General features: G+C 36.2%; 1 protein-coding gene across 1 annotated transcript; it reads right to left on the reverse strand.

Annotated features, from left to right (window-relative positions):
- Window positions 1-342: 342 nt before the first annotated feature.
- LOC128996409 (G1/S-specific cyclin-E1-like) lies at window positions 343-15,609 on the reverse strand. The gene is made up of 12 exons (XM_054421728.1): window positions 15,532-15,609; window positions 9,318-9,362; window positions 8,848-8,899; window positions 8,256-8,315; window positions 7,629-7,744; window positions 6,547-6,675; window positions 4,680-4,878; window positions 4,232-4,343; window positions 3,530-3,660; window positions 2,877-3,132; window positions 1,726-1,910; window positions 343-1,337 (listed from the first exon to the last, which is right to left on the reverse strand). Coding segments are annotated over exons 1-12 (1,377 nt in total). The 5' UTR covers window positions 15,534-15,609; the 3' UTR covers window positions 343-1,247.
- Window positions 15,610-22,372: the final 6,763 nt, after the last annotated feature.

A 22,372-nucleotide genomic window follows, 5' to 3' on the forward strand; every position in this document is an offset into this window, starting at 1 on the left:
AAGTAGACCTAATTTGAGGGTTGTAAATTAAGGTCCCCATGGAGCTCACAAAGGAGCTAGGTCAAATCCAAGACCAATGTGGTTTTCCTTACTTAACTCACAACCATTCTAGGTCCCAACCTTGTGGAGAGGATTATTCTTGTCGTATTTAATGACATTCAAGTGCATCAATATTTTTCTATTGTTTAAAGAAGAGCTCATTTGCTTACTTGTTGCACAAATGACTATTTCTCTTTCAATTCTAAATACTTTGCAAATTGCAAATATTGTACTTTGTAAGTTGCAAATCTCAAACTGAATCAAGAGGGTGAATAATCGAGACAGGACAGAAAACAATACAAATTAACGCAATAAACTTTATTGTTTCGTATTTTACAATAAAACCGAAGTTATATATTTTTACAATCTATTCATTAGATAAACCTTTTAATAACACTCTCTAAATATATTCTTATTTATCTTTACAGTCTCTTTAACCTATTTACTAAAAGGCTACGACTAATGGTAAGTTAAACAAAAGAAAGTTCTTACATGTTCAAACATAAGATTTGAGTTCTAAAAACAGCCAATCCTGTTGCAAACAGTTTTAAAAATCAAAAATTATTTTTAAAAAAACGTGATAAAATACAATTGGTTTTATCAAAATTCCAATGTTTATGCATCATTCGGGATGATTTGTCAGGAACAGAACTGTTTACAAAAAAATATCAAAACACAACCAATAATAAGTAAACATTTCCAAAATGCTACCCAAAATCAAAATCTCGCAAGATTACTATGGGTACGAATTACCTCAATAAAAGACAAATACAACTAGGAAATCACTAAGATGTTTTAAATATTGCTGATCCAAGCTTTTCAGAACCACGATGCAATTGAAATCACAAACTTCAGACAAATACACAAATCTTCAGAGGTTTGTCTTTCTCGAGCTAACTTAACATCCTAATAGTAAAATAGTAAGCGTATTTTATGTTAAAAATCACGACTGGTAATCCGTCCGACACCAGACACATACCCACTGATGTATTTCCGCTGATCTATCGCTATATACAATTGTAACTAAAATCGATGTCTTCCTAAAAGTTTTTCTAAAAACGTTGATGAAAAAAGTAACGAATCCGCTCAGTACAAAATTGTTGGAAAAGAGGTGGAAATTAATTAGCTATGATATACACTCTTTGGCCAACGTCGCTATATTGCTTGAAGTGTATGGATGTCGAAGTTTCACGCCAGTGTTGTAGTCTTTACGTTCGGTCAGTCTGTACGCTGCTCTTCTTGCTGCTGGACGGCGGAGTCAGGAGGCAAGACTTGGCAGCTTCTTCCAGTGCTGAGTCCTAGGGAAGAAAATATGTTTGAAACAAATCTTTGACTTACACAACTAGACGTTCCATCACGTGTTGAAGCTGTCACCAGCATTTTAATCAAAATGGAGTTTGACATCAACTGAGTTCAGCTGATGAATACACCAACATTTCAACCAAACTTAACTAATAGGATAACTTACTGTGAGCTTTAGCATGTCACATTACCTATCTCAGCAAAAACAAAGGGAGAAAAGTGAATTTACGATTGCAGGGAACTGTAGAATTTTCTACTCAGTCTTGCTGAAGCTTCCATCTTATGCAAATGTGTCCATTATTTGTTCCTATGAGTGGTATTTTTTGTGGTTTTCCAGCTATATGGCCGAGTTTACTACATTTGGATGTGTGACGCATAACTTACCAGCAACGGAAGATTGACAGGGTCATGCTTCTGAAGGTTGAAAGAGTCGTCCACCAACGCAGCCTTCGTAATCCCAGGGGGAAGTCGAGAATACTTCTTGGAGTATTCCGTGTTCTCATCCTTCAGCGTTTTCCAGAATACGGACATCCAGTCGACACATGGCATTATATCTTCCTCTGCCAAACCTATGACATACACGATAATTAGGCCTACAAAAAAAACTATTCTACTACACTAATTATTGACAGTTAGCTTCATCATGATGTCACACACCATTTTATTCAGTACTAGTGTTTCTCTGACTCTGAATTAACATGATTTAAATGACCTTTTACAATCAAAAAGGTCACAGAGCATGAGGTAGCGATATGCAAAAACTATTTCTTGTGCTACCAATAATAATCATGAGGTATTGCCGACAAATTTAGGATGCAACTGGGAATATTTTAATCAAAAAATTATTAAGGGATGAGGGTAGAATTTAGTAAACGCTCTGTGAAGCATTCTAACTAAAATTAAGACCAGCTGTTTCTGTATCGAGGATCATTTATTAAGAACCAAATGATCAAGGACAAGTGGTCAAGTTTCAATCATCAAAAACTCACTGAAATTTCCCAGGATCGAACCAGCGACCTTGTATTGGGCAGGCTCAAGGCACTGTAACCACATAGCTTTCCAGCTATTTGGTGAGACTAGAAAATAAAATATATTTTCCTTCTTTGATTTAATATTTCAATTTTTAAAACTTCTAACAAATTTTCACTTATTTTCAGGATGGACGAGTCTAGGAATATACAGTTGGAAAATTCCAAAAGTTTTCACGTCCATAACATATATTTCCTGGAATTGATAGTTTGTCAGAAATCAGTAATTTAGATAAGCACACTCTGTTGCAACAATGTATGGAAATTAAATATCTAGTGTAGGCGATAGTGAAAGCTGTAACCTGACTTTACAATGACACTCATAACGTAAAAACTAAAAAAAAAAATTGTAGTTCAGACAACTACTTCCTTGGTAAAGAATTTTCATTTACAAAAATTTAGGGAAGGTTGGGGATGTTTTGAACCCTACTGAACCATGAAATTTTCAGAAGATAAGAATATCGGGGATATCTGGAAGTGAACGTAAGGTAGACATTTCCGACTCACCTGAGACTTGAACGGCCAGCTCTGTGCTACAGGCGAGGTAGATCGCCGCGGCCGCCAACACACTGTAGGAAAACCTGAGGGATCCAACGTCCAAGGTACAAAAGTCCAGCAGCGTTGCCACCCGCGTGTACAGCGTCGGGGAGAATTGGGGAAAGTAGAATCCGAGGTCGTGGCGAGCCTGGTTTTGATATGCGATTTGCAGAAACACCTTCAGCCAGTAAAGGGGTGTCACGGGGTTCAGCAGCCAGCCCAACGCCTACCAAACAAACACTTGGTTAGAGGAATTAGTTGTAAAGAAAAACAGGCAGCTGTAACCCCTGAGCTTTTTAGAGATGGACTACTTCAAGCATGTGACTTTGGACGATAGTGCCCTAGTCCAAAAAGACAAATTAATTATCAATTATTGAGATGGGGATGCCACCTAGGTACGTATTTAACCAAATATTCACTCATCCTAAGAGAAGAATGAGTGTAAAATGGAGTGAGATGATCTGTGTGGCTTGTTACTGACCAAGTCCAGCTGTTTCATCAGCTAGGATCATTCAATTTAAAGCCCAAAAATTCATCAATGAAAGTGTTCATGGACAGCTGAGTCCAGTTTTGAATCATCGAAAAGCTACTAACTTTTCACAGGATCAATATACAACACCTACCTCGCAGACTACTAATTCCTTGGCAAGAATTTCCGCTTCACTGCATGCCCCATCCGTTACATAAGCAAAATCTACCATTTTTGGTGGGTAAATTTCTTCATTTTTGGCGGCTAGTTGAAGACATGTGATACCTGAAAAATTCCATGATCGTGTTATTGAAATGCCATGACGTAAAGTAATCTTATATAAAACTTGACAAAGACTGATTTTGTTGTATCACCACTTTTAAAGTAATAATAAAAATAATAGTCATTGATTTATTGTTTACTGTTTTAGTTCAACCTTAAACTAGAGGTGTGCAGTCTGAGATTTTCAATTATTTTAAATATTTGGTTACATGTATATAGGTCTAATATCATATAGTAAGTGTGGTGATGTTTTAAGCTAGTCACAAACATTCTTCATAAAAAAAACAATTCAATGTAATTATTTTTTTTTTTTACATTTATTACATTTTGTAATCATGTTGACAAAATTTTAATCTCCAGCCATCGCCTCAAAATATTGAAAACCTCCTGTGGTCACCGAAACATCATCATTGTCTCCTATGATTACGGAAATGTTATTGTCATCATGTGCAATCGCGGAAAAAGAGTGAATTTTTAGACCGTTCGATTTTGACAGGGTCGGCTTGAAAATTGAGCCAATCGCACACCCCAAACTTATATTTAATCACCTTGTTGACTACTTTCGGTGACTCACCTATCAGTTGAAGTTGTTGTTTCGGAATGTCAGTTTGAGAGGAGAGATATCGGTCTATGTAGTCCAGCGTAAGATGATACGTTTCCCTATGCAGTTTGTACACTTCACAAACCTGGAGAAAAAAATAAAAACAAAATAAAAATATGGTGGAAATCTTTTCTTCTCAGAGAGTGAGATAAAAAGTTACTGTGTTCCTATTTTGAACTCATTAATTGATATGTAGACAAGAAGCTCTGATGTAGATTACTGATTTCTGTTACCCTAACATTATCGATCAAGCCAAACGGATAGGACGACTAGTTGTAAGCTAAAGCATATTGTATTTCACATAAGCTATTCAAACTTGATTGCTTTTAATAAAAATAGCCTACAGTTAATCCATAATCATGACTCTAATTCAGTATGCAAAAATCAACGGTTTCTACTTGTGTGTAAAATCAACATTTACCTCCATAATCCAGTCTAACAGTACGGAGCGCATGCGGAACTGTAGACTTGGATGTTGTGCGAACAATTCCGAGTCCCGTAACTTGAGGCTCTCTTCGTCTTTGTCGCACATGAGTTGCCACAGCGTCGGCAGGTCGGCCCAGGACATCGGGGGGAGGGGGTTGAGCCTGTCCAGCCTTAGGTCCTCGTACTGGTAGTTACTGCAACAAAATATAACCTCTACTTAATTGAAAAATTGATGCCTTACTTTGTTTACCAACAATTTGGTAGAATTATAAAACAATATTGGACTAACCCATTAATATCCCTCTTTTACCATCACCGAGAAGTATTGGTGGGTAATTTCTAATAACATCAATAATAGTTTTTAGTTTGTTGGTACTTCTTCAACTGGTAAGTACTGCTACAAAACATGGCCTCTGCTTGATTATTACGCAGAGATCCTCAACTTTAATCACTAAAATGTTTATTTTAAATTGATTAAGAAATATTCAATTGGACCTTTGATTGTAATCTATCACCTCATACCACCTTTTATGTGTATTTACCGTCTTGTGAGTCAACAGTATAAGTGTAAATGTATTATTACAAACGTCATTAGACATATTTTTTCGGACTTTCGGATTAAAATTTATTCCCAAAGTCAATGCTCTACTGTACCACTATTTCAGTGGTAAGTCTATACCGGTTTTGATTTGTTTAAATCGGTTCTTAAGGATTTTATCTTCATTTATAAAGCAAATAAACAACTTCAATATCTTGTTTCAATCCTGAATTTAGGTCTTAACTTAGAGATTTATCAAAACAGATAGCAAAACAAATATCTCATAATACATTTCTGTTACATACACAACACTCAATTAGTTAATTATAAACATAGAAATGTAATCAATTAATTGTTAATACAACATAAAACATGAAACCAAAATAACATCAAATTAAGGAGTACATGCTACACAAAAAAATGTGATTTAATCAAATTGTTCAAACCTAACGATCCACACATAAAAATACCATCAAAATACTAAACAACTCAATAACAATTTACACAAATAATGCTAGTTTCACAAAAACAACGATACATGACAAACAAATACCTCAAAGGCAATTTATATTCCCTTGAAAGACCTGAAATGTAAAGAAAGTACTGAAAATAATTTATTACATAACATTACAGTAACGTTAATTGCCTAACAGCATAGGGAAAGGAATTTAGCAGATTTGTAAGGGTCAACAAAAGTCAGCTGAACAGCTAGTTTGAGTAAGTAAATGTCTACTAAAATTGTTATAGCTATTTACAGATTGATGTTGGTTTAACATCTCTATATTTACAACCATACAAAATTATGAGGTAGCAATGATATCCCATTCTTCAAGTTGTTAAGAAAAGTTAGCAATTGATTTCAAAATTAAATTTCAATATGCTTACTAAGAAATTGATCCAATGTTGAGGCCCAGATTCACAATTAATTTGCTTTTCACTAAGGATGTTTTTTTAACATAAAACTTAAAACTAATAAAAAGTAGTAACTTGATATGTCCTGTTGTATCTTTATGACATAGTGCAGGATTTAAAACGTTTGCGGTTCTAGGCCAAATTAATTTAAACAGCCTCTGCCCTTTAGAATTTACTTGTGATCCCAGCAAAATTGTAAACATGTCCCCCAATCACAGGGACATTGTCAGTTGTTTTGGTACAAAATGCTACGACCCAAGGTCGTGTTGATGTGGGTGTGACCTAAAATAAAAGGGTAGGTAGCCTCATACTGTGAGGACGGCGGGTTCGATCCCGACTTATCCACAAAGAGAGGTTCACCCCACTTAACCATGGCTTAAAATGCCACTGGTGTCAACACTATAGTTCTCACCTAAGGGCTTGGACGCTGGAGGTACCGGGAGTGAGTGGGCAGGGAGACGCTGACGGACTGAGATCTGACAACCTGGCGACATCGCAGGAGCCGAGGGGAGAATTTGTCTCTACGTCTGACAGTGACAGCCTGTGGGAAAGATACAAAGTTGAATAACACAAACCGCAAACTGAAAACCCAATAGTTTGGATTTCTCAGTGTACCTAAAAGGAATTTGAAGTTCCATAACCCAGAATTGGTGTTAATTACAATCCTGTAATTACTGCAGAACTGTGTTTACTGCAGAACTTGGTAACTTCATTCATAACTACAGTACATTGCCTTTGCTATTAGCAACTAGCACTAAAACTCTCGATTATCCACGATAATCAGTGGCTAAGCGATCGTAGATAAAGATAATGCAGGCCTAATCTAAAATGCCCAGGAAATAGCTAACATTCACTTTTTCAACAAAGTTAAATTTATGTATTTAATGTTATAAGTGTCTTTGAAATGCTTCTTAACTTGAGAAAAACAAGAATAATATCCTATATTATGTATCAGTTTTGTTTGGGAAGAAGTTAGATAATGTAATCACTGTGTAGGCTACACTATGCCAATGCCTTATTCATATATTTATCATCAAAATAGTGATGTGAGTTTATTTTAGAGCCTCTAACTTTACCATTACCTACTGTTCATTCACATACTGTACTGTTTACAATCACAGACAAAACTAAATACTTAAAAGCCGCATTTACACCAGAGTTAAAAACGCGTGTTTAAGACATAATCAAAAGAACGCTAATATTTTACAATACTTGTATGTTTTCAACAATGTTTGAGTGTTCACTAGAGGAATTTTGTTTTCCACCAGAGGTTGACAACATATCATAGTGTATTGTAAACATTTGAGGTCACTAAGCCGCCAACACATAGTTAAACATCAGAGTTGACGATCAAATGTTTAAAACGTTCTTGAACAGCTGATGTCAATAAAAGTAAACACATAGTTGTTCACTCCAATGTAATCACAGCTTATAAGTAGAAAAGTATGCCTACAAGATTAAAGAAAGTCATTCTCAAATTGTATATAAACCTACCTCTCCTGGTCTGACACGAGGGATTCGATGTTTGAGTCTTTTACGATCTTGAGTTCGGAGAACGGCTGTCGGCGTTCTCCTTCCCGCTCAAAGGAACAACTAGCTTCAACACGACTCTGCAACACATAGGAAAATTATTTACATCAATCGTTGCTTGAAGACAGACGAACATATTTTTAGACTAGGGCATCACAATAAGGTAAAGTCAGGGGTTTCTTGGCTTAATTTGGCTGCCAAAAACAGCTGCTTTTTTGCACCAACAGAAACTACAACACTTCACAGTACAAGCTTTTTCCTAGCCGCTAAGCAGCCAAGGAAGTCTGTGCCTAAAAGACTTGCATGACATTCACTACTCCGCAGGGTATTTGGCAGTAAGATGTTGAAATATTACATATTTATTCATTATAATGAAGACAGAAAATATTATGGGTAAAGGACAGAGGTACAAATGGGTTAAAAGTAAAGTCGATCTCAAAATCCTACATTTCTTTTGTACTTTTGATTGAGTTGGAAAAATGAATGCAGTTGATCAATTTAAGCCAGCATTACAGTGACATTATAAGTAGAAAAATTCTACGAGTCCTTTATCTACAGAAAAAAAATTACTCGTACACCTCCACAACTTACGTCATCTTTGTACTTCTTCTCCTCATTTTTTGGCAGATTTTCTATGTCTTGGTCTTCATCCTGTTAAAACACAAGCACAAATTGTAAAGTAATGTAGGCTATGTTATTTCGCATTCTTTTTTCAAGAACCATATTTAAAAGGGATGTAAGAAATTAAACTTTTAAAATTGATGAAGGCCTAGTAGAAATAAAGACATATATATTGTAGTCTTCTTTTATACAACTACGATTCTAATTAAATGTATTCAATGAAAATATTTTAAGAGGTCAACAGGCTTGCATTTGCTTTTCTTATAGGCCCAGGGCCTGTACGTGGAACGTATCCAGCAAAACAACGTGCAGCCATGAGGTGAACCGGTACTGTAAAAGAGTGAACTTTTACTCGTAAAATGTCTGGCGAGCACCATGATGCAAAACCATGAAATCTCTACCTAGGTGCCTAGTCCGTTGCGCTATCACCTAACTCATCATTTCACCAAATAAAATTTATTGATCCATATTATTAGAGTGTTAGTAGTGAGCCGAAAATCTTTGAATTTTTGAGGCAAAGTGAAGAAAGTAATAACAGTAGCCAATGGTATGGTATACTTACAGACTTATGTTCTGATGAAAGCCTCTTTCTCTTCAAGTTTGAAGACTGGCAACTGGAAAATGATAAGGTTAAGTTGCGACTCCTCTAAAAATAGTTAACCCTTATTTTAAAAAAGTACAGAAGTCCCTATGTACAGGTCTTAGGACACTTGGCTCTAGCAAACGTTTGTTTTTCACATTTTTTAGGCTAGGCCTAAAGGTTGCAGCATCATCACTTTTTATTGGTGATTTGGCCGGATTTGAACTCAACCGCAGAGTCCCGCACTCTGCCACTAGACCAGCTCGCTCCCCTTTAGGCCTTACCATATAGACTATGCTAATACTATTAGCCAATAGCCTATACGGAAATCCTCCAAACTAGGTACAGCTATGTATGTTGTGAGAATTTGAACGTAAGCTTTGTTCTAGACTTACTTTCAGCTTTAAAAATTGTTGTTCAAAAGTTAAGTTTGTTAAAAGTATAAAACTTACCTTGAGGAAAGCATGTCGTCGCTAGATTCGTTTGGATCAGACTCCCTGCAAACAAACGTTTTATTAACATTTTGTTACATCTACGTTCATTTGGGTGGATATATAATGCGTTCTCTTACATATCTAAGGACAGCCATTTACAACAAGGCTGAAAATTTTAGTGTTTGTTTATAAAGTTACTTAGAACAGTTCAGGTCATATCTAATGCAATAACAGATCAAATTTACATAAAAACCACTTTCAAAGAAAAATTTTACAGATAATTTTTAAATTAAAAATGAGAAAGGATACTTCTACAAAATACTTGCACATTTTTTTAAATCTTTATTTTTCCGACTTAGAGTGGTGAAGGATCTTAAATAACCCTCGGTTCTGACGTAATTAAAGAATTTATTATTTTCTGAGTTAAAGAAAGGTACTCCTACAGATGAGTCCCCGTCAATAATTTAATGAGAACCACCTCTAATAATTGGTGGAATTTAAAACGGAATAATGTGCTCCGATCAGAGCATAACCCTTCCCAAGGGGCGGCTGCAGAGCAAAGCCCTACTCACTATGCAACAATAATTTGGTTGGGGTTAAAAAAACTATTTTGAATTGTTGATGTTTTCCACTTCTATCTAATGGTTTAAGTTCAAAATAATTACTTAAAATTTGTATGACCTTAATTGTTGCGTATACGTTCAACACTCACTAAGGAATGCATTGATCTGTATGGATAAGTCTAACACTTGTAAACTTTGATTACGAAAATCATTTTACATGTAATAAACTAAAAAGGTTAATGAGCTTTTAAAAGTTATTAAACCGGAAGCTACGAGGGATGTTGTTGAGAAAAAGAGTGAAAACCTTGGGTCCTGTTACAAAAAATAGGAGAGAATTCGAAGAGCAATGAAGCTGAATCTTACAAGGTATAACACTGTGGTACTACAAGCTACTCCATTTCCCAAAAGACCAGGAAACTGCAAGAAGGTGTTTAAACTCCAACAGCCATCCAAAATCATAGTTAAAGAGAACAGAACAATCCTGGCCATTGGAGATGTAGACAACATAGGCCTACCCAGAAAAAAATATTTTTTTCTTTCTTCTAGGTTTTAGCCCGGAATTGTTTACCACATTACTTCAAACTAGGTCTAGATGCGGTCACGACATTATCACGTAGATAAAATCCATTGGTGATTGGCGTGATTTGAACCCTGGACCATGGGAACCGAAGTCCCATACTACTCCACTACTAGACCAGCTGGCTCCCCAAAGTTATTAATATATTCCGTTTTTCTTCCCAATAACATGTAGGCTAAATTGAAATAGTCAAAACCAGTTGTGTATAGAAATTCCACCTCACAAATGTAACTTAAGCCCCCATCAGAAATGCCACTTTCTATTCTATTAATGAAATAAACTATTACACTGCCTTGTGAGATTATTTTTTAGTACTACTTTGCTAAACTGTTTTACGCCAATGCCTCATTGATATATTTACAATCACAATATTGATGTGATGAGGTTTATTTTTGAGCCTCTAACTTTACCATTACCTAACTGTCCTTTCACATACTGTACTGTTTACGATCATAGACAAAACAAAATACTTAAAAGCTGCATTTATGCCAGAGTTTAAAATGCACGTTCAGCTGGTACATTTAGGTTTTAGTATGTAATGGGGCAGAAGTGAGATATTATAGTCAGAACGGGGTTGTGAACCTCTATTTTAGTAAAAACCCTTTAATGTCAAAGTTATTGAAAACCCTCCAAACATTTGCAAAGCGGCTTGGGACATAATATCAATTATTTAAGATGTGGACGCCACACCACTATGTGAGTATTTTAACCCAAGTATGAGTGAAGGATGAGTGGCGTGATTTTGTAGTCATAGTGACTAATGCCGACGTGTTCCTTAGACACAGCTGTTAATTAATAGCCCATACAGCCAATGGCAACTAACACCGGGGCCACGCTCATCTTATCTCGCTGAATTTTTCCCACGGACGTTTCTAGTTTTAACCTGTCTGATTTACTGTGTAGTGAGCGTGGAGGGGGGAAGTGCGTATCACGGACACGGAAGATTTTTATTGCCAGTTTGGCATGCTCTATCAGTCTCACTGGTTAGCCCGAAAAACCTATCTCGTAAGACTAGTGTGGCCACGGCCAAACTCTTCTACGTGCGTCGCACATGAAAACAGAAAAACCAATATTGCTGGTAAAAAATTACAAGTATGGCCCCGGCCTAAGGGACCTACAGTGTATAGTGGAATCCGAAGCACATTTTTCCTTGTTATTAACGATTTGGTCTATAGTCCTACCACTTAGAAAAAAAGCACCCATCTGTTAGAGTCGCGCAGGTAGAGAATCAGACTGGTGGAGAAAGACCCCTCGCCCCACGGCAACGACTTATCCCCACCACCGTTCCAGGCCCTTCCCCGCCATCACCCCTACGTTCGCGAGACAGCCATTGTTCTGCGCAGGTTCTTTTTAAAGTTGTAGGCCTATTATTATCAAAATAGTATTGCGGATAGTCATAGTACTCACTAGTGCGGACGTTAAATCCGCACCCACAGTGCATGCCAATAAATATCCATAATTCGTGACCTTGTAGCAGGATTAAAGGATGACGCCACCGTCCCAGTCAATGTATAATAAGGCAACATAGGCCTAATAACCTGTTTGTCCTTATCAGTTTTAAAACTTTTTTATAGCACTGTACTTCTTCAGATAGTCTATGGTTTGCCTGCGGTGACTTGTGACCCATTGAGCTTATTGATGGGCTATAGAGCATAGGCCCACTCTTGATGGATGGAGGGAGGTGAGTCCTGTTGAAGTTATTAAAATAGTTAAAAATTTAAGTTGTCAAACAGCCAGGACATATGATGTTTCCTGTAGGACTTTGAGGCCATTGCTGTTACAGTTTCCTGATCCACTGAAGGTGGCAAAAACCGACCCTATCCACAAGAAGGGCGACACAGGGAACTTGGCTATCGCCCCATTTCAGTCCCCCTAGTTATTTCTAAGGTGCTAGAAACTAAAAAATTCAACTAACCAACTTTTTGGAATCAAACCATCATCTCAATGAAAATCCAACATTTAGGAAAGGTTGCTGTCCCTATTATCATTCTGCCCTATTATCATTAGTCACAGAAATTACAGACTCCTTTGAAAATATTGACATTCTGGCCTTAACCATATGCGACTTGAGTAGATCCGCTCTAGAGAAGTTGGAAATCTCTGGCTGCAGGGATGTATTACAGGGTGTTCCACAGGCCTCTGTTATTGTTAATCCTGATAAATGACCCAAATCTTGATGGCAAGACTCTGCTCTTTGCAGAAGATACCACTTTGGTTGCATGAGCAAATAACTTAGGAGTTATAATATAGGCAGACGCAAAAGAGTGGTTCACAGCAAACAAACTCCAACTAAATGCAAATAAGACTCGATTTATGCATTGCACTCTTAAGTGAAATCTTCCCGAGGAATTTGATGACCCTGCGCAGCTTTTAGGTCTCTGGCAGGACTCTAAATTAACCTGCAGGTCTGAACTAAGTTGTCAAGAGTGATGTGTATGCTGAGGAAGCTAAAATATGTTGTTACTGGAGATACTTGATTGATGACTACCACACACTCTTTCGTAGCCATATCTCTTATGGTATTGTACTATGGGGACATTCGCCAGCATGCTCCAAAATCCTCCTTCTACAAAAGAAAGCCCTTTGTATTATTACGTCGGCTGATTATCTTGCCCATAGTAGGCCTATTGTCCAACAACTAGGTATTTTGATGTATGGCAAGTCTTCTGATTTTCATACCTATTTCAGAACAAAGATAACATCTCATGCTAAGCAAAGCGGCTTGACATTCACTCATACTCTAGGAGAGAGAGAGAGAGAGAGGGAGAGAGAGAGGGAGAGAGAGAGAGAGAGAGACATTGACATCCCCCCCTGCAGACTCAAAAATTCTACATAGCGTTCCTGCATCAGCTACAAGATATTACAATAGCCTTCTGGAGGAGATTAGGCAAATGGACAAATCCAAATTGAGGGAAGGAATTCATAGAAGACACGTCAAATAGACCTATCTACTCACTGGTCAAGTATGGCGGCAAAATGCAAATGTAAAAATTATGACGAAGCCTGGCCCAATCTATCTTGAAATCCAGTCAAAGATGAAGACATCAAGCATCAAGTATCAAGCCATCATTTCTCCTAAGCATAATATCAAGAGCATTACAAAACGAAATCCATTTATCTTAAAAAGAACCTTAAGTTTGCCTTGTAGGAAAAACAGACAGTGCGGACCTTTATGAAGGAAATTTTGTACCACCAACATTTAGATCTGGGCCAAAATAAATTAGAGAGATAAGATTGGGTTAAGCATTTGATATTGGTGTGCCAAAAATATGTGCAAAACCCTTCTGCAGGTACACAAGTCATCATCGCAAAAGCATTCCACATATCCGTCAATACTGAGTTAATGATTGATATTATTCGATCACTTACTTTAAAAAATTAAACCTTGTGATGAAAATGATTTTACCTAAAAACCACTCTCTGAAAATAGTTAAAAAAAAGAATACAAAGTCGTTTAACATTAGTTAAGAGAGAATCGCCATGTTGTTCCTAAAATACCTTCGGGTATGCATATTTAAATGATTGACCTACCGATGCACATTTTTTATTAACAACATCTAGAAGTAGGCTAGCTTGAAAAATAGTAAAACAGAAAAAATAAGGCTGAATATAAGGACACCAAGCAAGGCTAGGGATGTTAGGTACAGAACCTATACAAAGAGAAGTTCAAGGACAGCTGCCAAAGTCACCTGGACCACACGATAGTCAACATTTAATTTATTGATCAAAATGTTGATAAAAAAAAACCAGTTGGGAACCACTAAACCTAGTACCAATGACTGTCTTACTTTACCAGTTAGACCTAAGTTTCCTACGAGTTCTTTCAATTGAAATATTAAAAACAAATAAATATCATCTTGTTTCAAAGGCTACTTATCATTTTAATTTGAAGGCAGTATCACTACCTATTTCCATCTGAAGTAGATTTTGATGTGTGTCTATGATAGGCTAGTTGCAAATAAAGCCAAGAACCTAAAAGGCTAACAGCATTTGAAAGGTTTTTTCGTACATTGTGAACACCACGGCTGACAAATAAATTTCTTGGTTTAAGCTGCTCGAAGCGAGGGGCACCTTGTTAAATTTTTTAGACAAGCGTCATTAAAAGCTAATAGTAACTTAGCCTATATTTCAAGTTCCTAAAGACTTTTAGGTAATCCTGTACTTGAAAAACAAGCATGGGGCTCAAAAAATTGATCTCAAATGCACTAGTTGTGTCTCCAAATTAATACTGGACATAAGAAATTTGTCACTTCAAAACTTCTATTTACGAAACAGACTCGAATATTAGCTCAGCCTAGAACTTACACTATCAAAAATTAAGCCAGTGAAGGCATTTCAGGATAAATTGATTCAGAATCACACTCTCTAGACTCCAACCGGCCTGTAATAATGAGATATGGTTTAAAATTGAACAAATTAATAATGCTGACGAGTTTAGGCCAGGGTTGTCCCCTTTGGTTGGGGAAAAATCGGGACAGGCCCTCCTACTCCGAATTGAAATTGGCATAAACACGGACACAAGTGAAAAAAAATCGGGACAGTCCCAACATAATAAGGACGGGTGGCAACCCTGGTACTGTATAGGCCTAACTTACCTAGGTCCCTTATGTTTGCTTAAATAGGCCTATTTTAAGGATGATTTCCTTAATGGCCTTCATATTGGGTTAGACCAGAATACACTACACAGCTCTATAGGTTTTAAATAAAAAAATTCATTTCTTATACCAACACTTGGGAAATTAGTAGGATAAAGCCTATTCCAAGTCATCACTTAGGCTGCAGATGAACAACATACAAGGAACCTAATTGAGTCCTAAACCCTTTTTCTTAGAGATCGAAACAAGCCGGCTAATTGATAAATAAGCATAATTTAACAATTATAAGGTCCAAAGTTACATATTACAACATTTTTAACAGCACTTCTAAATTCCCAAAATCGTCGTATCATGATCTTGAGGTTATAGCTATAAGACATTATATCCCCATTATAAACATACAAATTCGCTATTCTAGGAAATATAGCACTCATATTTAAACAGTTGGAACTTTCAATGTTATAATAATTACACTAGAAAACACTCAAGTTTCCTACATTTCTATAAATACGTATAATTCCTTAGTGCCACACGTCTCCGTTCCCGCCGAAGTAGGAAAATGGTCGACGTGTGATGCGAACAATGGACGGCTTAAAACTAATCAAAATTCGAGTTAAATACAATATACCTTTTGTAACTTACATTAGACAATAAAACTTCTTCTAAATAAGAAAGAAAGAAATAAGCACGTTTTTAGGTATAGGCAAAAACCTAAAGGTTAAGTCGGACCCTCTCGGTGACTGCGCCGTTATGGCGCGCGAATGGACGAGATGATGAAGATGAACCCCCCTTGAAGAATGACACGTAATGGTTTATAGCGTCAAAATGCCAAAATATGTTATGGAGTGTAAAATTCATACACCGATATTGCTGTATGATTAAGGAAATGAATGTAATTATTACTGATAATTGTTTGATAATCCACAAACTCTTTTGCATGGGATTCGTGTTGAAACTAGAAATTGTATGAAAAATATGCATCGTCTTTAGAATAATTAAGGCTAAAATTGGTGTTAAACTTATCAAAATAAGACATAATTTTTTCCTTTACATATAATTTAATAAAAAAAATACTTACAGGAGATCGACACTGGACGTAATCCGGTAACTATAAAGAGGTGAATCTATCCATACTCGTTCCCAAGATTCACGAAATGCAACACAAAATACACAAAAACTCCGATTAAACTTGACTTAAACGAAAATACTAAAACATTTGAGGGGTACTTTAATTCATGAAATTCTTATCGTATAATAATTTATCACACCTTTCACTTAATTAACCCGAGTCGATACTGTGAGCTTGAGATCAGAAGGAATAATGGCAGAAACGAGCCGAACTGGAGGGAAAGTTGGTGGGAGAATGTTTTGCGGTTCTCGCGCTCTCATTGGCTGAGCGCCCCCAACAGCTGGGGAACCAGCTGATTCGTGACATCATACTGAGCATAGCACAGTGTCAAGAATATTGCAAGTAAGCTTTGATTAGATTTTACCTTTTTATTAAGTTGGTGGGATCATTCTAAAAATTTTTTTTAATCAAAAATGTTTTATTTTATTTAATAACTTCTATATTCCAATTAAATCCCAAATACGCCTAATAAAAATCATTTTGTTTAATAATTCCAAATGTTTTATTTCTATTAAACCCTACAAGTTTAAACCTAATAAATTTAAAAAATTAGAAGCTTTAAAAACATTTTTAAGAAATATTTGCACTATATTAAAATATTTAAAATACAAATTGCATCCCCAGCCAACACGCTTACCCTTAAATTACAAATTGTAAGCTGCTAGGCAAAACAAAATGAAATTTTGCATAGTATAAATTACGCTTAACATTAATTCCACTAAATTGACATTTGTTAGACCAGGGTGACTAGTAACGAAGAATTGAAGCTTCAACACTCCTTGCGCAATTCATAACTACAGAACCATAAATTGATACATTACAATACGTATGGTTATGGAACTGGTATTTTTTGGCGATGCTTCGATCAAGATCAAGTTCAAGGCAGGATACGCAAGTTGTCATGAAGCTTGACCGGCTGTTGGCTGTTCCCGCCACCGCCATGGCGGGAACTCTAGGTGTAATGCCCGCGAGAATTCCGCTCTGATGACGTTTCGTATGCAAGCTATAAATAGACACAAGACATTTTATGATTGTTATGGCTCCAGGGGATTAAAGGGTTTAAATTATGTAATTACTATTCAAAAGCATCCACTTGGATATATCGTACCCGGAAAATCCGAAAATCGTCATAGTTTTACATTTCGTTTTAATTAGGTTAGGTAGAAAACAGATATGCAACAACTTTCACTTTTTGCTGCTCAACGAATATTTTGAAAGTAAACACATCGACAAAATACGTGGCAATGGAAAATATCACAAGTTAAACATCAGATACACAGTAAATTTACCGAGATGGTTTAATAAAATAGTAACGTTTAGATCAAGGAATTACGAATTTAAAACTTCGCATAACTCTTTCGGTGTGCACGTAAGTTTCGATCGAATTAGATTATTGACAGATTATTTTCGTAAGATTAAGGAGAATTCAGTAAGCATAAGTTATATCCAAAACTATAGATTTTAGATACAGCTTAAAATCTTAGATTTTATAGGACAACAAATATTCCTAGCAAACAACCAGTGAAAAACGGACGTACTTCGATCAATCACTGAATTTATCATCTAATTATTTTTAATTCTTACCAAGATCTATACTTACATACTTAGATTATCCTGACATCGTAGCTGTATACTCGAAATGAACTTACTTAAATTTCTTCACGCCACGCATCAAGAGCACGAAAAGTATTATAAAATTATGACAAAGAGCAGATAATATCACAACATGGTTGTATGGGCAGAGAGCACTGACTGTTTATCAATTGTTACGGAATTTGTCAATCGAGCAAATGATGAAAAGTAGGTCTTGTGTCTTCATCGGTCATTCGTGTGCTTTGCTCAATACCAATATTGAATTTTAAATGGGTGTTTAAAACCACGATAAAAACATTGGCAGGATATTTATTGGATTTTTGTTATTTTGTAATATTTTGGGCAAAATGGGTTAAATGAAGGACCAGTTTCGCACGGTTCTTAGTTTTGTGTATTGCGCCCTCTATTCTCTTGCTTCTGCAATATTTAATTATTCAACATTAGGGTAATAAATCTTTAACATTACAATTTTAGTTTGTGAACAAGTACAGCATTAAATTAATGTAAGTATGATTACTGTTTGTATTTAATTGCGTGCTTGTGGAAAATTAGTGCACCATGTTTTAATTCCTTTCATGAAAAATGTCTAAGAACCTTTCTATGTTTCCTATGTTAAATCACACGTTTGAACAAGATGTAAGCAAACAAACACAACAAAGTACACTTTCCCCTCGGTGTATTCCATATAGAAATATGGGTGTGCTTTTAAAACTGGTTTACGTGTATTATATTGTACTTACTATAACAATTTACGTTCAAAATGTACGTAAGTTAACATGATTGGCGAAATTCTATTCAAATAAATAAATACTAACAAAAGCTCTAAAAATATAATTTGGCGAGTTTAAAGTACGTTACCTAAATGTATTTTATCGAAAAAAAAAACACCTGTACATTATTTAAAAATATCCTTATTTATAATTTGGTTCAAAGGAAATCTGATAAGTGAATACTGGATGACGAAATTCTTATATTCTCCCGAGTCATCCATCCAAACCATATAGGTTGCTTTTGTAATCTGTTCATTAAGGTCTTGCCATTGATTCTGCTATTATATCGAGCTACACTACATTTCTTGTAATATTTTCATCTAGACAGCTATAGTAACAATAATTACACATAGGCTATGTTAGTTATACAACATAGCACTGCTCTGCTGAGTCTGCTGAACGATTACAAGTCCCAGAATTAATTGTTTTTATTTTATTTATATAATCTAATCAACACATATTGCTTAGACATTGTCCCCTTTGTTTGCACTCATAGAGGAGCAGTGCGATAGTTTTGGCGGGGTGTGGGGACGCTCCCGGTTTGGCGCGAACCCCGAGGCCCGGACGCCGCGGGTAATCAATAACAAGATACCCGGCAACTTTTGGCGGGAGCGGTCACAGAGCGTGGTAAAGCAACGTTCCGTGTTATGCACATCACTTAACAGGTCTTTGTTCTATCCTTACATCTGGGATCACGTGATCACGTATCCTGTTATAAAGTGAAACAAACTTTGAGTGTTTCAAGTTCTTTGTAAATAAATAAAATTCTTTGTAAATTAAGTGTTTTAACAAACAATATCACAATTTGTCCAACACCCTAAATTGCAGGTTACACGAATTTAGAACAGAAACTGTATGGATCATAAAAATAAACAAATGACGTCACTTAACTGAATGACCGAAAATAGTTTTTATTAACATTTAGATGGAACTGTCAAAAAACTTCCAAACCAGCTGTTACGAGACTGATTTGTATAAACCTATAGACTTTCGGGTCAGTGACGTCATTTGTTTATTATGATTCATATACCGTTTCTGTTTTAGTATCCGTGACTGATGAGCATTTTTACGTCAAATGTTTGTACAGTAATCTTTTATGTTGTAAGTTGACGTACCTTTACATCGTGTTCCTGTACCTTGTCAAAATGCCTCGATTTGCTCACAAATTAACTGTTTGACTCGACATTCTCGCTTTTAAAGAGCTCAACTCTGTGTTTTTTCGATGTTAAACTGACGAATTGTACCCATACTGTCCATTTTTCAAATTTTTCAACTATTTTTCTAATGAATCTGTTAAGACACGTCCAAACAAGATGTTTCGATTACATTCTGAATAGTGACGTAATTTATTTTTATGGGCCACACAGTTTATTATTGTTCTAATATCCAAACTAGTTTTTATCGCAAACGTATATTTTTAGTTGAATAAACTCTATTCGGGTTTTCAAAGAGAAGTTTTGATTGTACCATCGGTTCCAACTTATTTTGCAAAGCCACAGTTTCTCCATTCCTATAGGAACAACTCCAGACAATAGTGATGTTTTTCCCGCTCAATCCTGGACCTGACGCCACATCCGCTCCCTACATCCGGACGAGAAATATTCCCGACTAAAACATTATTACAATATTATAAATGTAATAAGTTAATTTTGAGTTTATTGCGAAATTCCTCCTGACTTTACTCATGTTTAGATGAAATTGTAATTGAATTGCAACATACAATTGAAAACACCTTCATTACACACCCAAAATGTTGGAAATGTGCATTGGATTAGAAATGAGTTTTTTTTTTACAAAACAATAGCAAAAATACGTCCTGAAAGCCCAATGATGATTGTTTACATTCCAATAGAGATTTATACATTTTAATGGTGACTCAAAATTGGATGTTTCAACCTAAATGACAAGTAGTGGGAAACGAGTAGAATTTAGGTAGCTTTTGTTGCTTTAAGACAAGATGATATTTTATTCAGGGACATTTATTAAATGCTTGATAACACGTTGGCTACAGTTTCAACTAGCACCACCTTTGTTTATATCATTTTATTAGCACCACCAAAATCATACAGAATTTAGAAAACAAATTATACTGTAAACAATGATTTCCTTCAATGTTCCCATACAAATTTCTACTGAACAAACCTGGAAATCACGAACCGTTCATAATAAAATTTCACCAGAATTTTAAGACAGCTCTACCTGACGGATCAAGAAATAAAGATGGTCTTTTGTCAAGCGACCGGTTTCTGTTTCCGCGGAACTTGGTGGAAAGTATAAAAACAGAAGGCGACGAGGTGAGGTTCCCGGGTAATCGACCTCGACTCTCCCGCCAACAGGAACGCCCACAATCAGCTGATCGTATTGTTTCAGATCAGCTGGACGAAGAAAGTAACCGCGCATTCCGATGCTCAGATCGACTTCACTTTCGCTCGACCGAAACTCATTCCAATACGATATTTTCAATTGTTTCACGTATCTTATTTTATTGAAAATTATTGTTAATTTATGTTTTATTGGTTTGTGTGTACAAAATCAAAATAATAAAATAAACATGTGTTGTGTGAAATTATATTACTCTTTGCTAATTTCCTTTTCGTATTCTGCAAGCCCTCATTCCCATTTTCTCATATATCTGCTTCAATAATAACTATCAATCTGAGAAGTTAGAATACCATCATATTTAACTACGGTACCTTCTTTGAAAGACATCTCAATGAAACTTTTCAATTCTCTTTCCCATCAAATCAAGTAAGTTAGTCCTCATCACATCAGACCCGAGAGGCTTCAAAAGGCGTTTATGTACAATACACTTCAGTTATTTAAATAAAATTACTGTAATTATAGTTTACTTAAGTATTTTTCCCGGCTCAACCATTCACTTACAGAAAATGTAATTACGGTTTAAAATTTAATTAATATTCGCCTAGTGACTTTTTTTTGAAAATGTGTAGTCCACCTTATACCCATAACCAGGCACATAACTTTATGACGTTATTATTTTTCCCTTTCCAACAAAGTAGTTCTCTCTATTTCATTGACATGTAGTATTGCGCCTTTGGTGCGTTGAGGCCACCCGCAACACGCTTGTGCCGACAAGTGTAGTGTATTTGCAATAATGAAGGAATGGAAAGGCATTTTGCTATTGGAGACACAGACGAAAATTCCAACAGTCCAGAGCTGCCCTCACCACAGCCTTCTAATTCCATTTAATTATTTAAAATCAATTTCGCCCAGTTCAAACAGTGTTGGTAGTTTCATCAGCGCCCCGCCATAAAACTCAAAGAGGAAAATTACTTTACTGGTTCCAATAACCGGATATTTCCACAAAACCTATTTGAGACATCCTTCCTTTTCTAGTCTGTATGAAGGAACCTATCTCTTGACAGTCCTTCTTCCTGGGTATTGGGATCTGATAGTTTGGGGCCTGGGTCAGTCCCTGGTAGAGCCGGTAGAGCTGGCCAGGAGACGGGTTCCATCATACAGACTATTGGTTTAAAGCACGGGCCAGTTCCAGGGTTCCAGGTATATGGTAAAACCTTCTCACCTAGGCCACACACTAGTAGAACTTAAGTAGAATTCTACTGTAGATTTACAACAGTTAGGTGGTTTCACGACACTCTACTGCCATATACTTCTAACTTGGGCCACAAACTAATTAGAATCATACTATAGGAGCCAACACAGTTCAGTGCTTCACAAAATCAGGTAACTCTACTGGCAAATCCTTTTCACCTAGGCCACAAACTAACAAGAATCCTACTATAGGAGCCATCACAGTTCGATACCTAACAATGGCACGAAATTCTATTGACAAATCCTTTTCACCTAGGCCACGAAATAGGTAAG

The sequence above is a fragment of the Macrosteles quadrilineatus genome, unplaced genomic scaffold, assembly GCF_028750875.1.
Source record: "Macrosteles quadrilineatus isolate MER2022 unplaced genomic scaffold, UCM_ALF_1.0 Scaffold_6__1_contigs__length_79288215, whole genome shotgun sequence".
In the NCBI taxonomy this organism is placed as follows: Eukaryota; Metazoa; Arthropoda; class Insecta; order Hemiptera; family Cicadellidae; genus Macrosteles; species Macrosteles quadrilineatus.

What these genes read in the sequence shown, in the direction of transcription:
- LOC128996409 (XM_054421728.1), bottom strand. An exon ending in GACGACATGCTTTCCTCAAG is followed by an intron (nt 8,900 to 9,317) that starts GTAAGTTTTATA and finishes ATCATTTTCCAG; the next exon opens with TTGCCAGTCTTCAAACTTGA. An exon ending in AGAAGAAGTACAAAGATGAC is followed by an intron (nt 7,745 to 8,255) that starts GTAAGTTGTGGA and finishes TATGTGTTGCAG; the next exon opens with AGTCGTGTTGAAGCTAGTTG.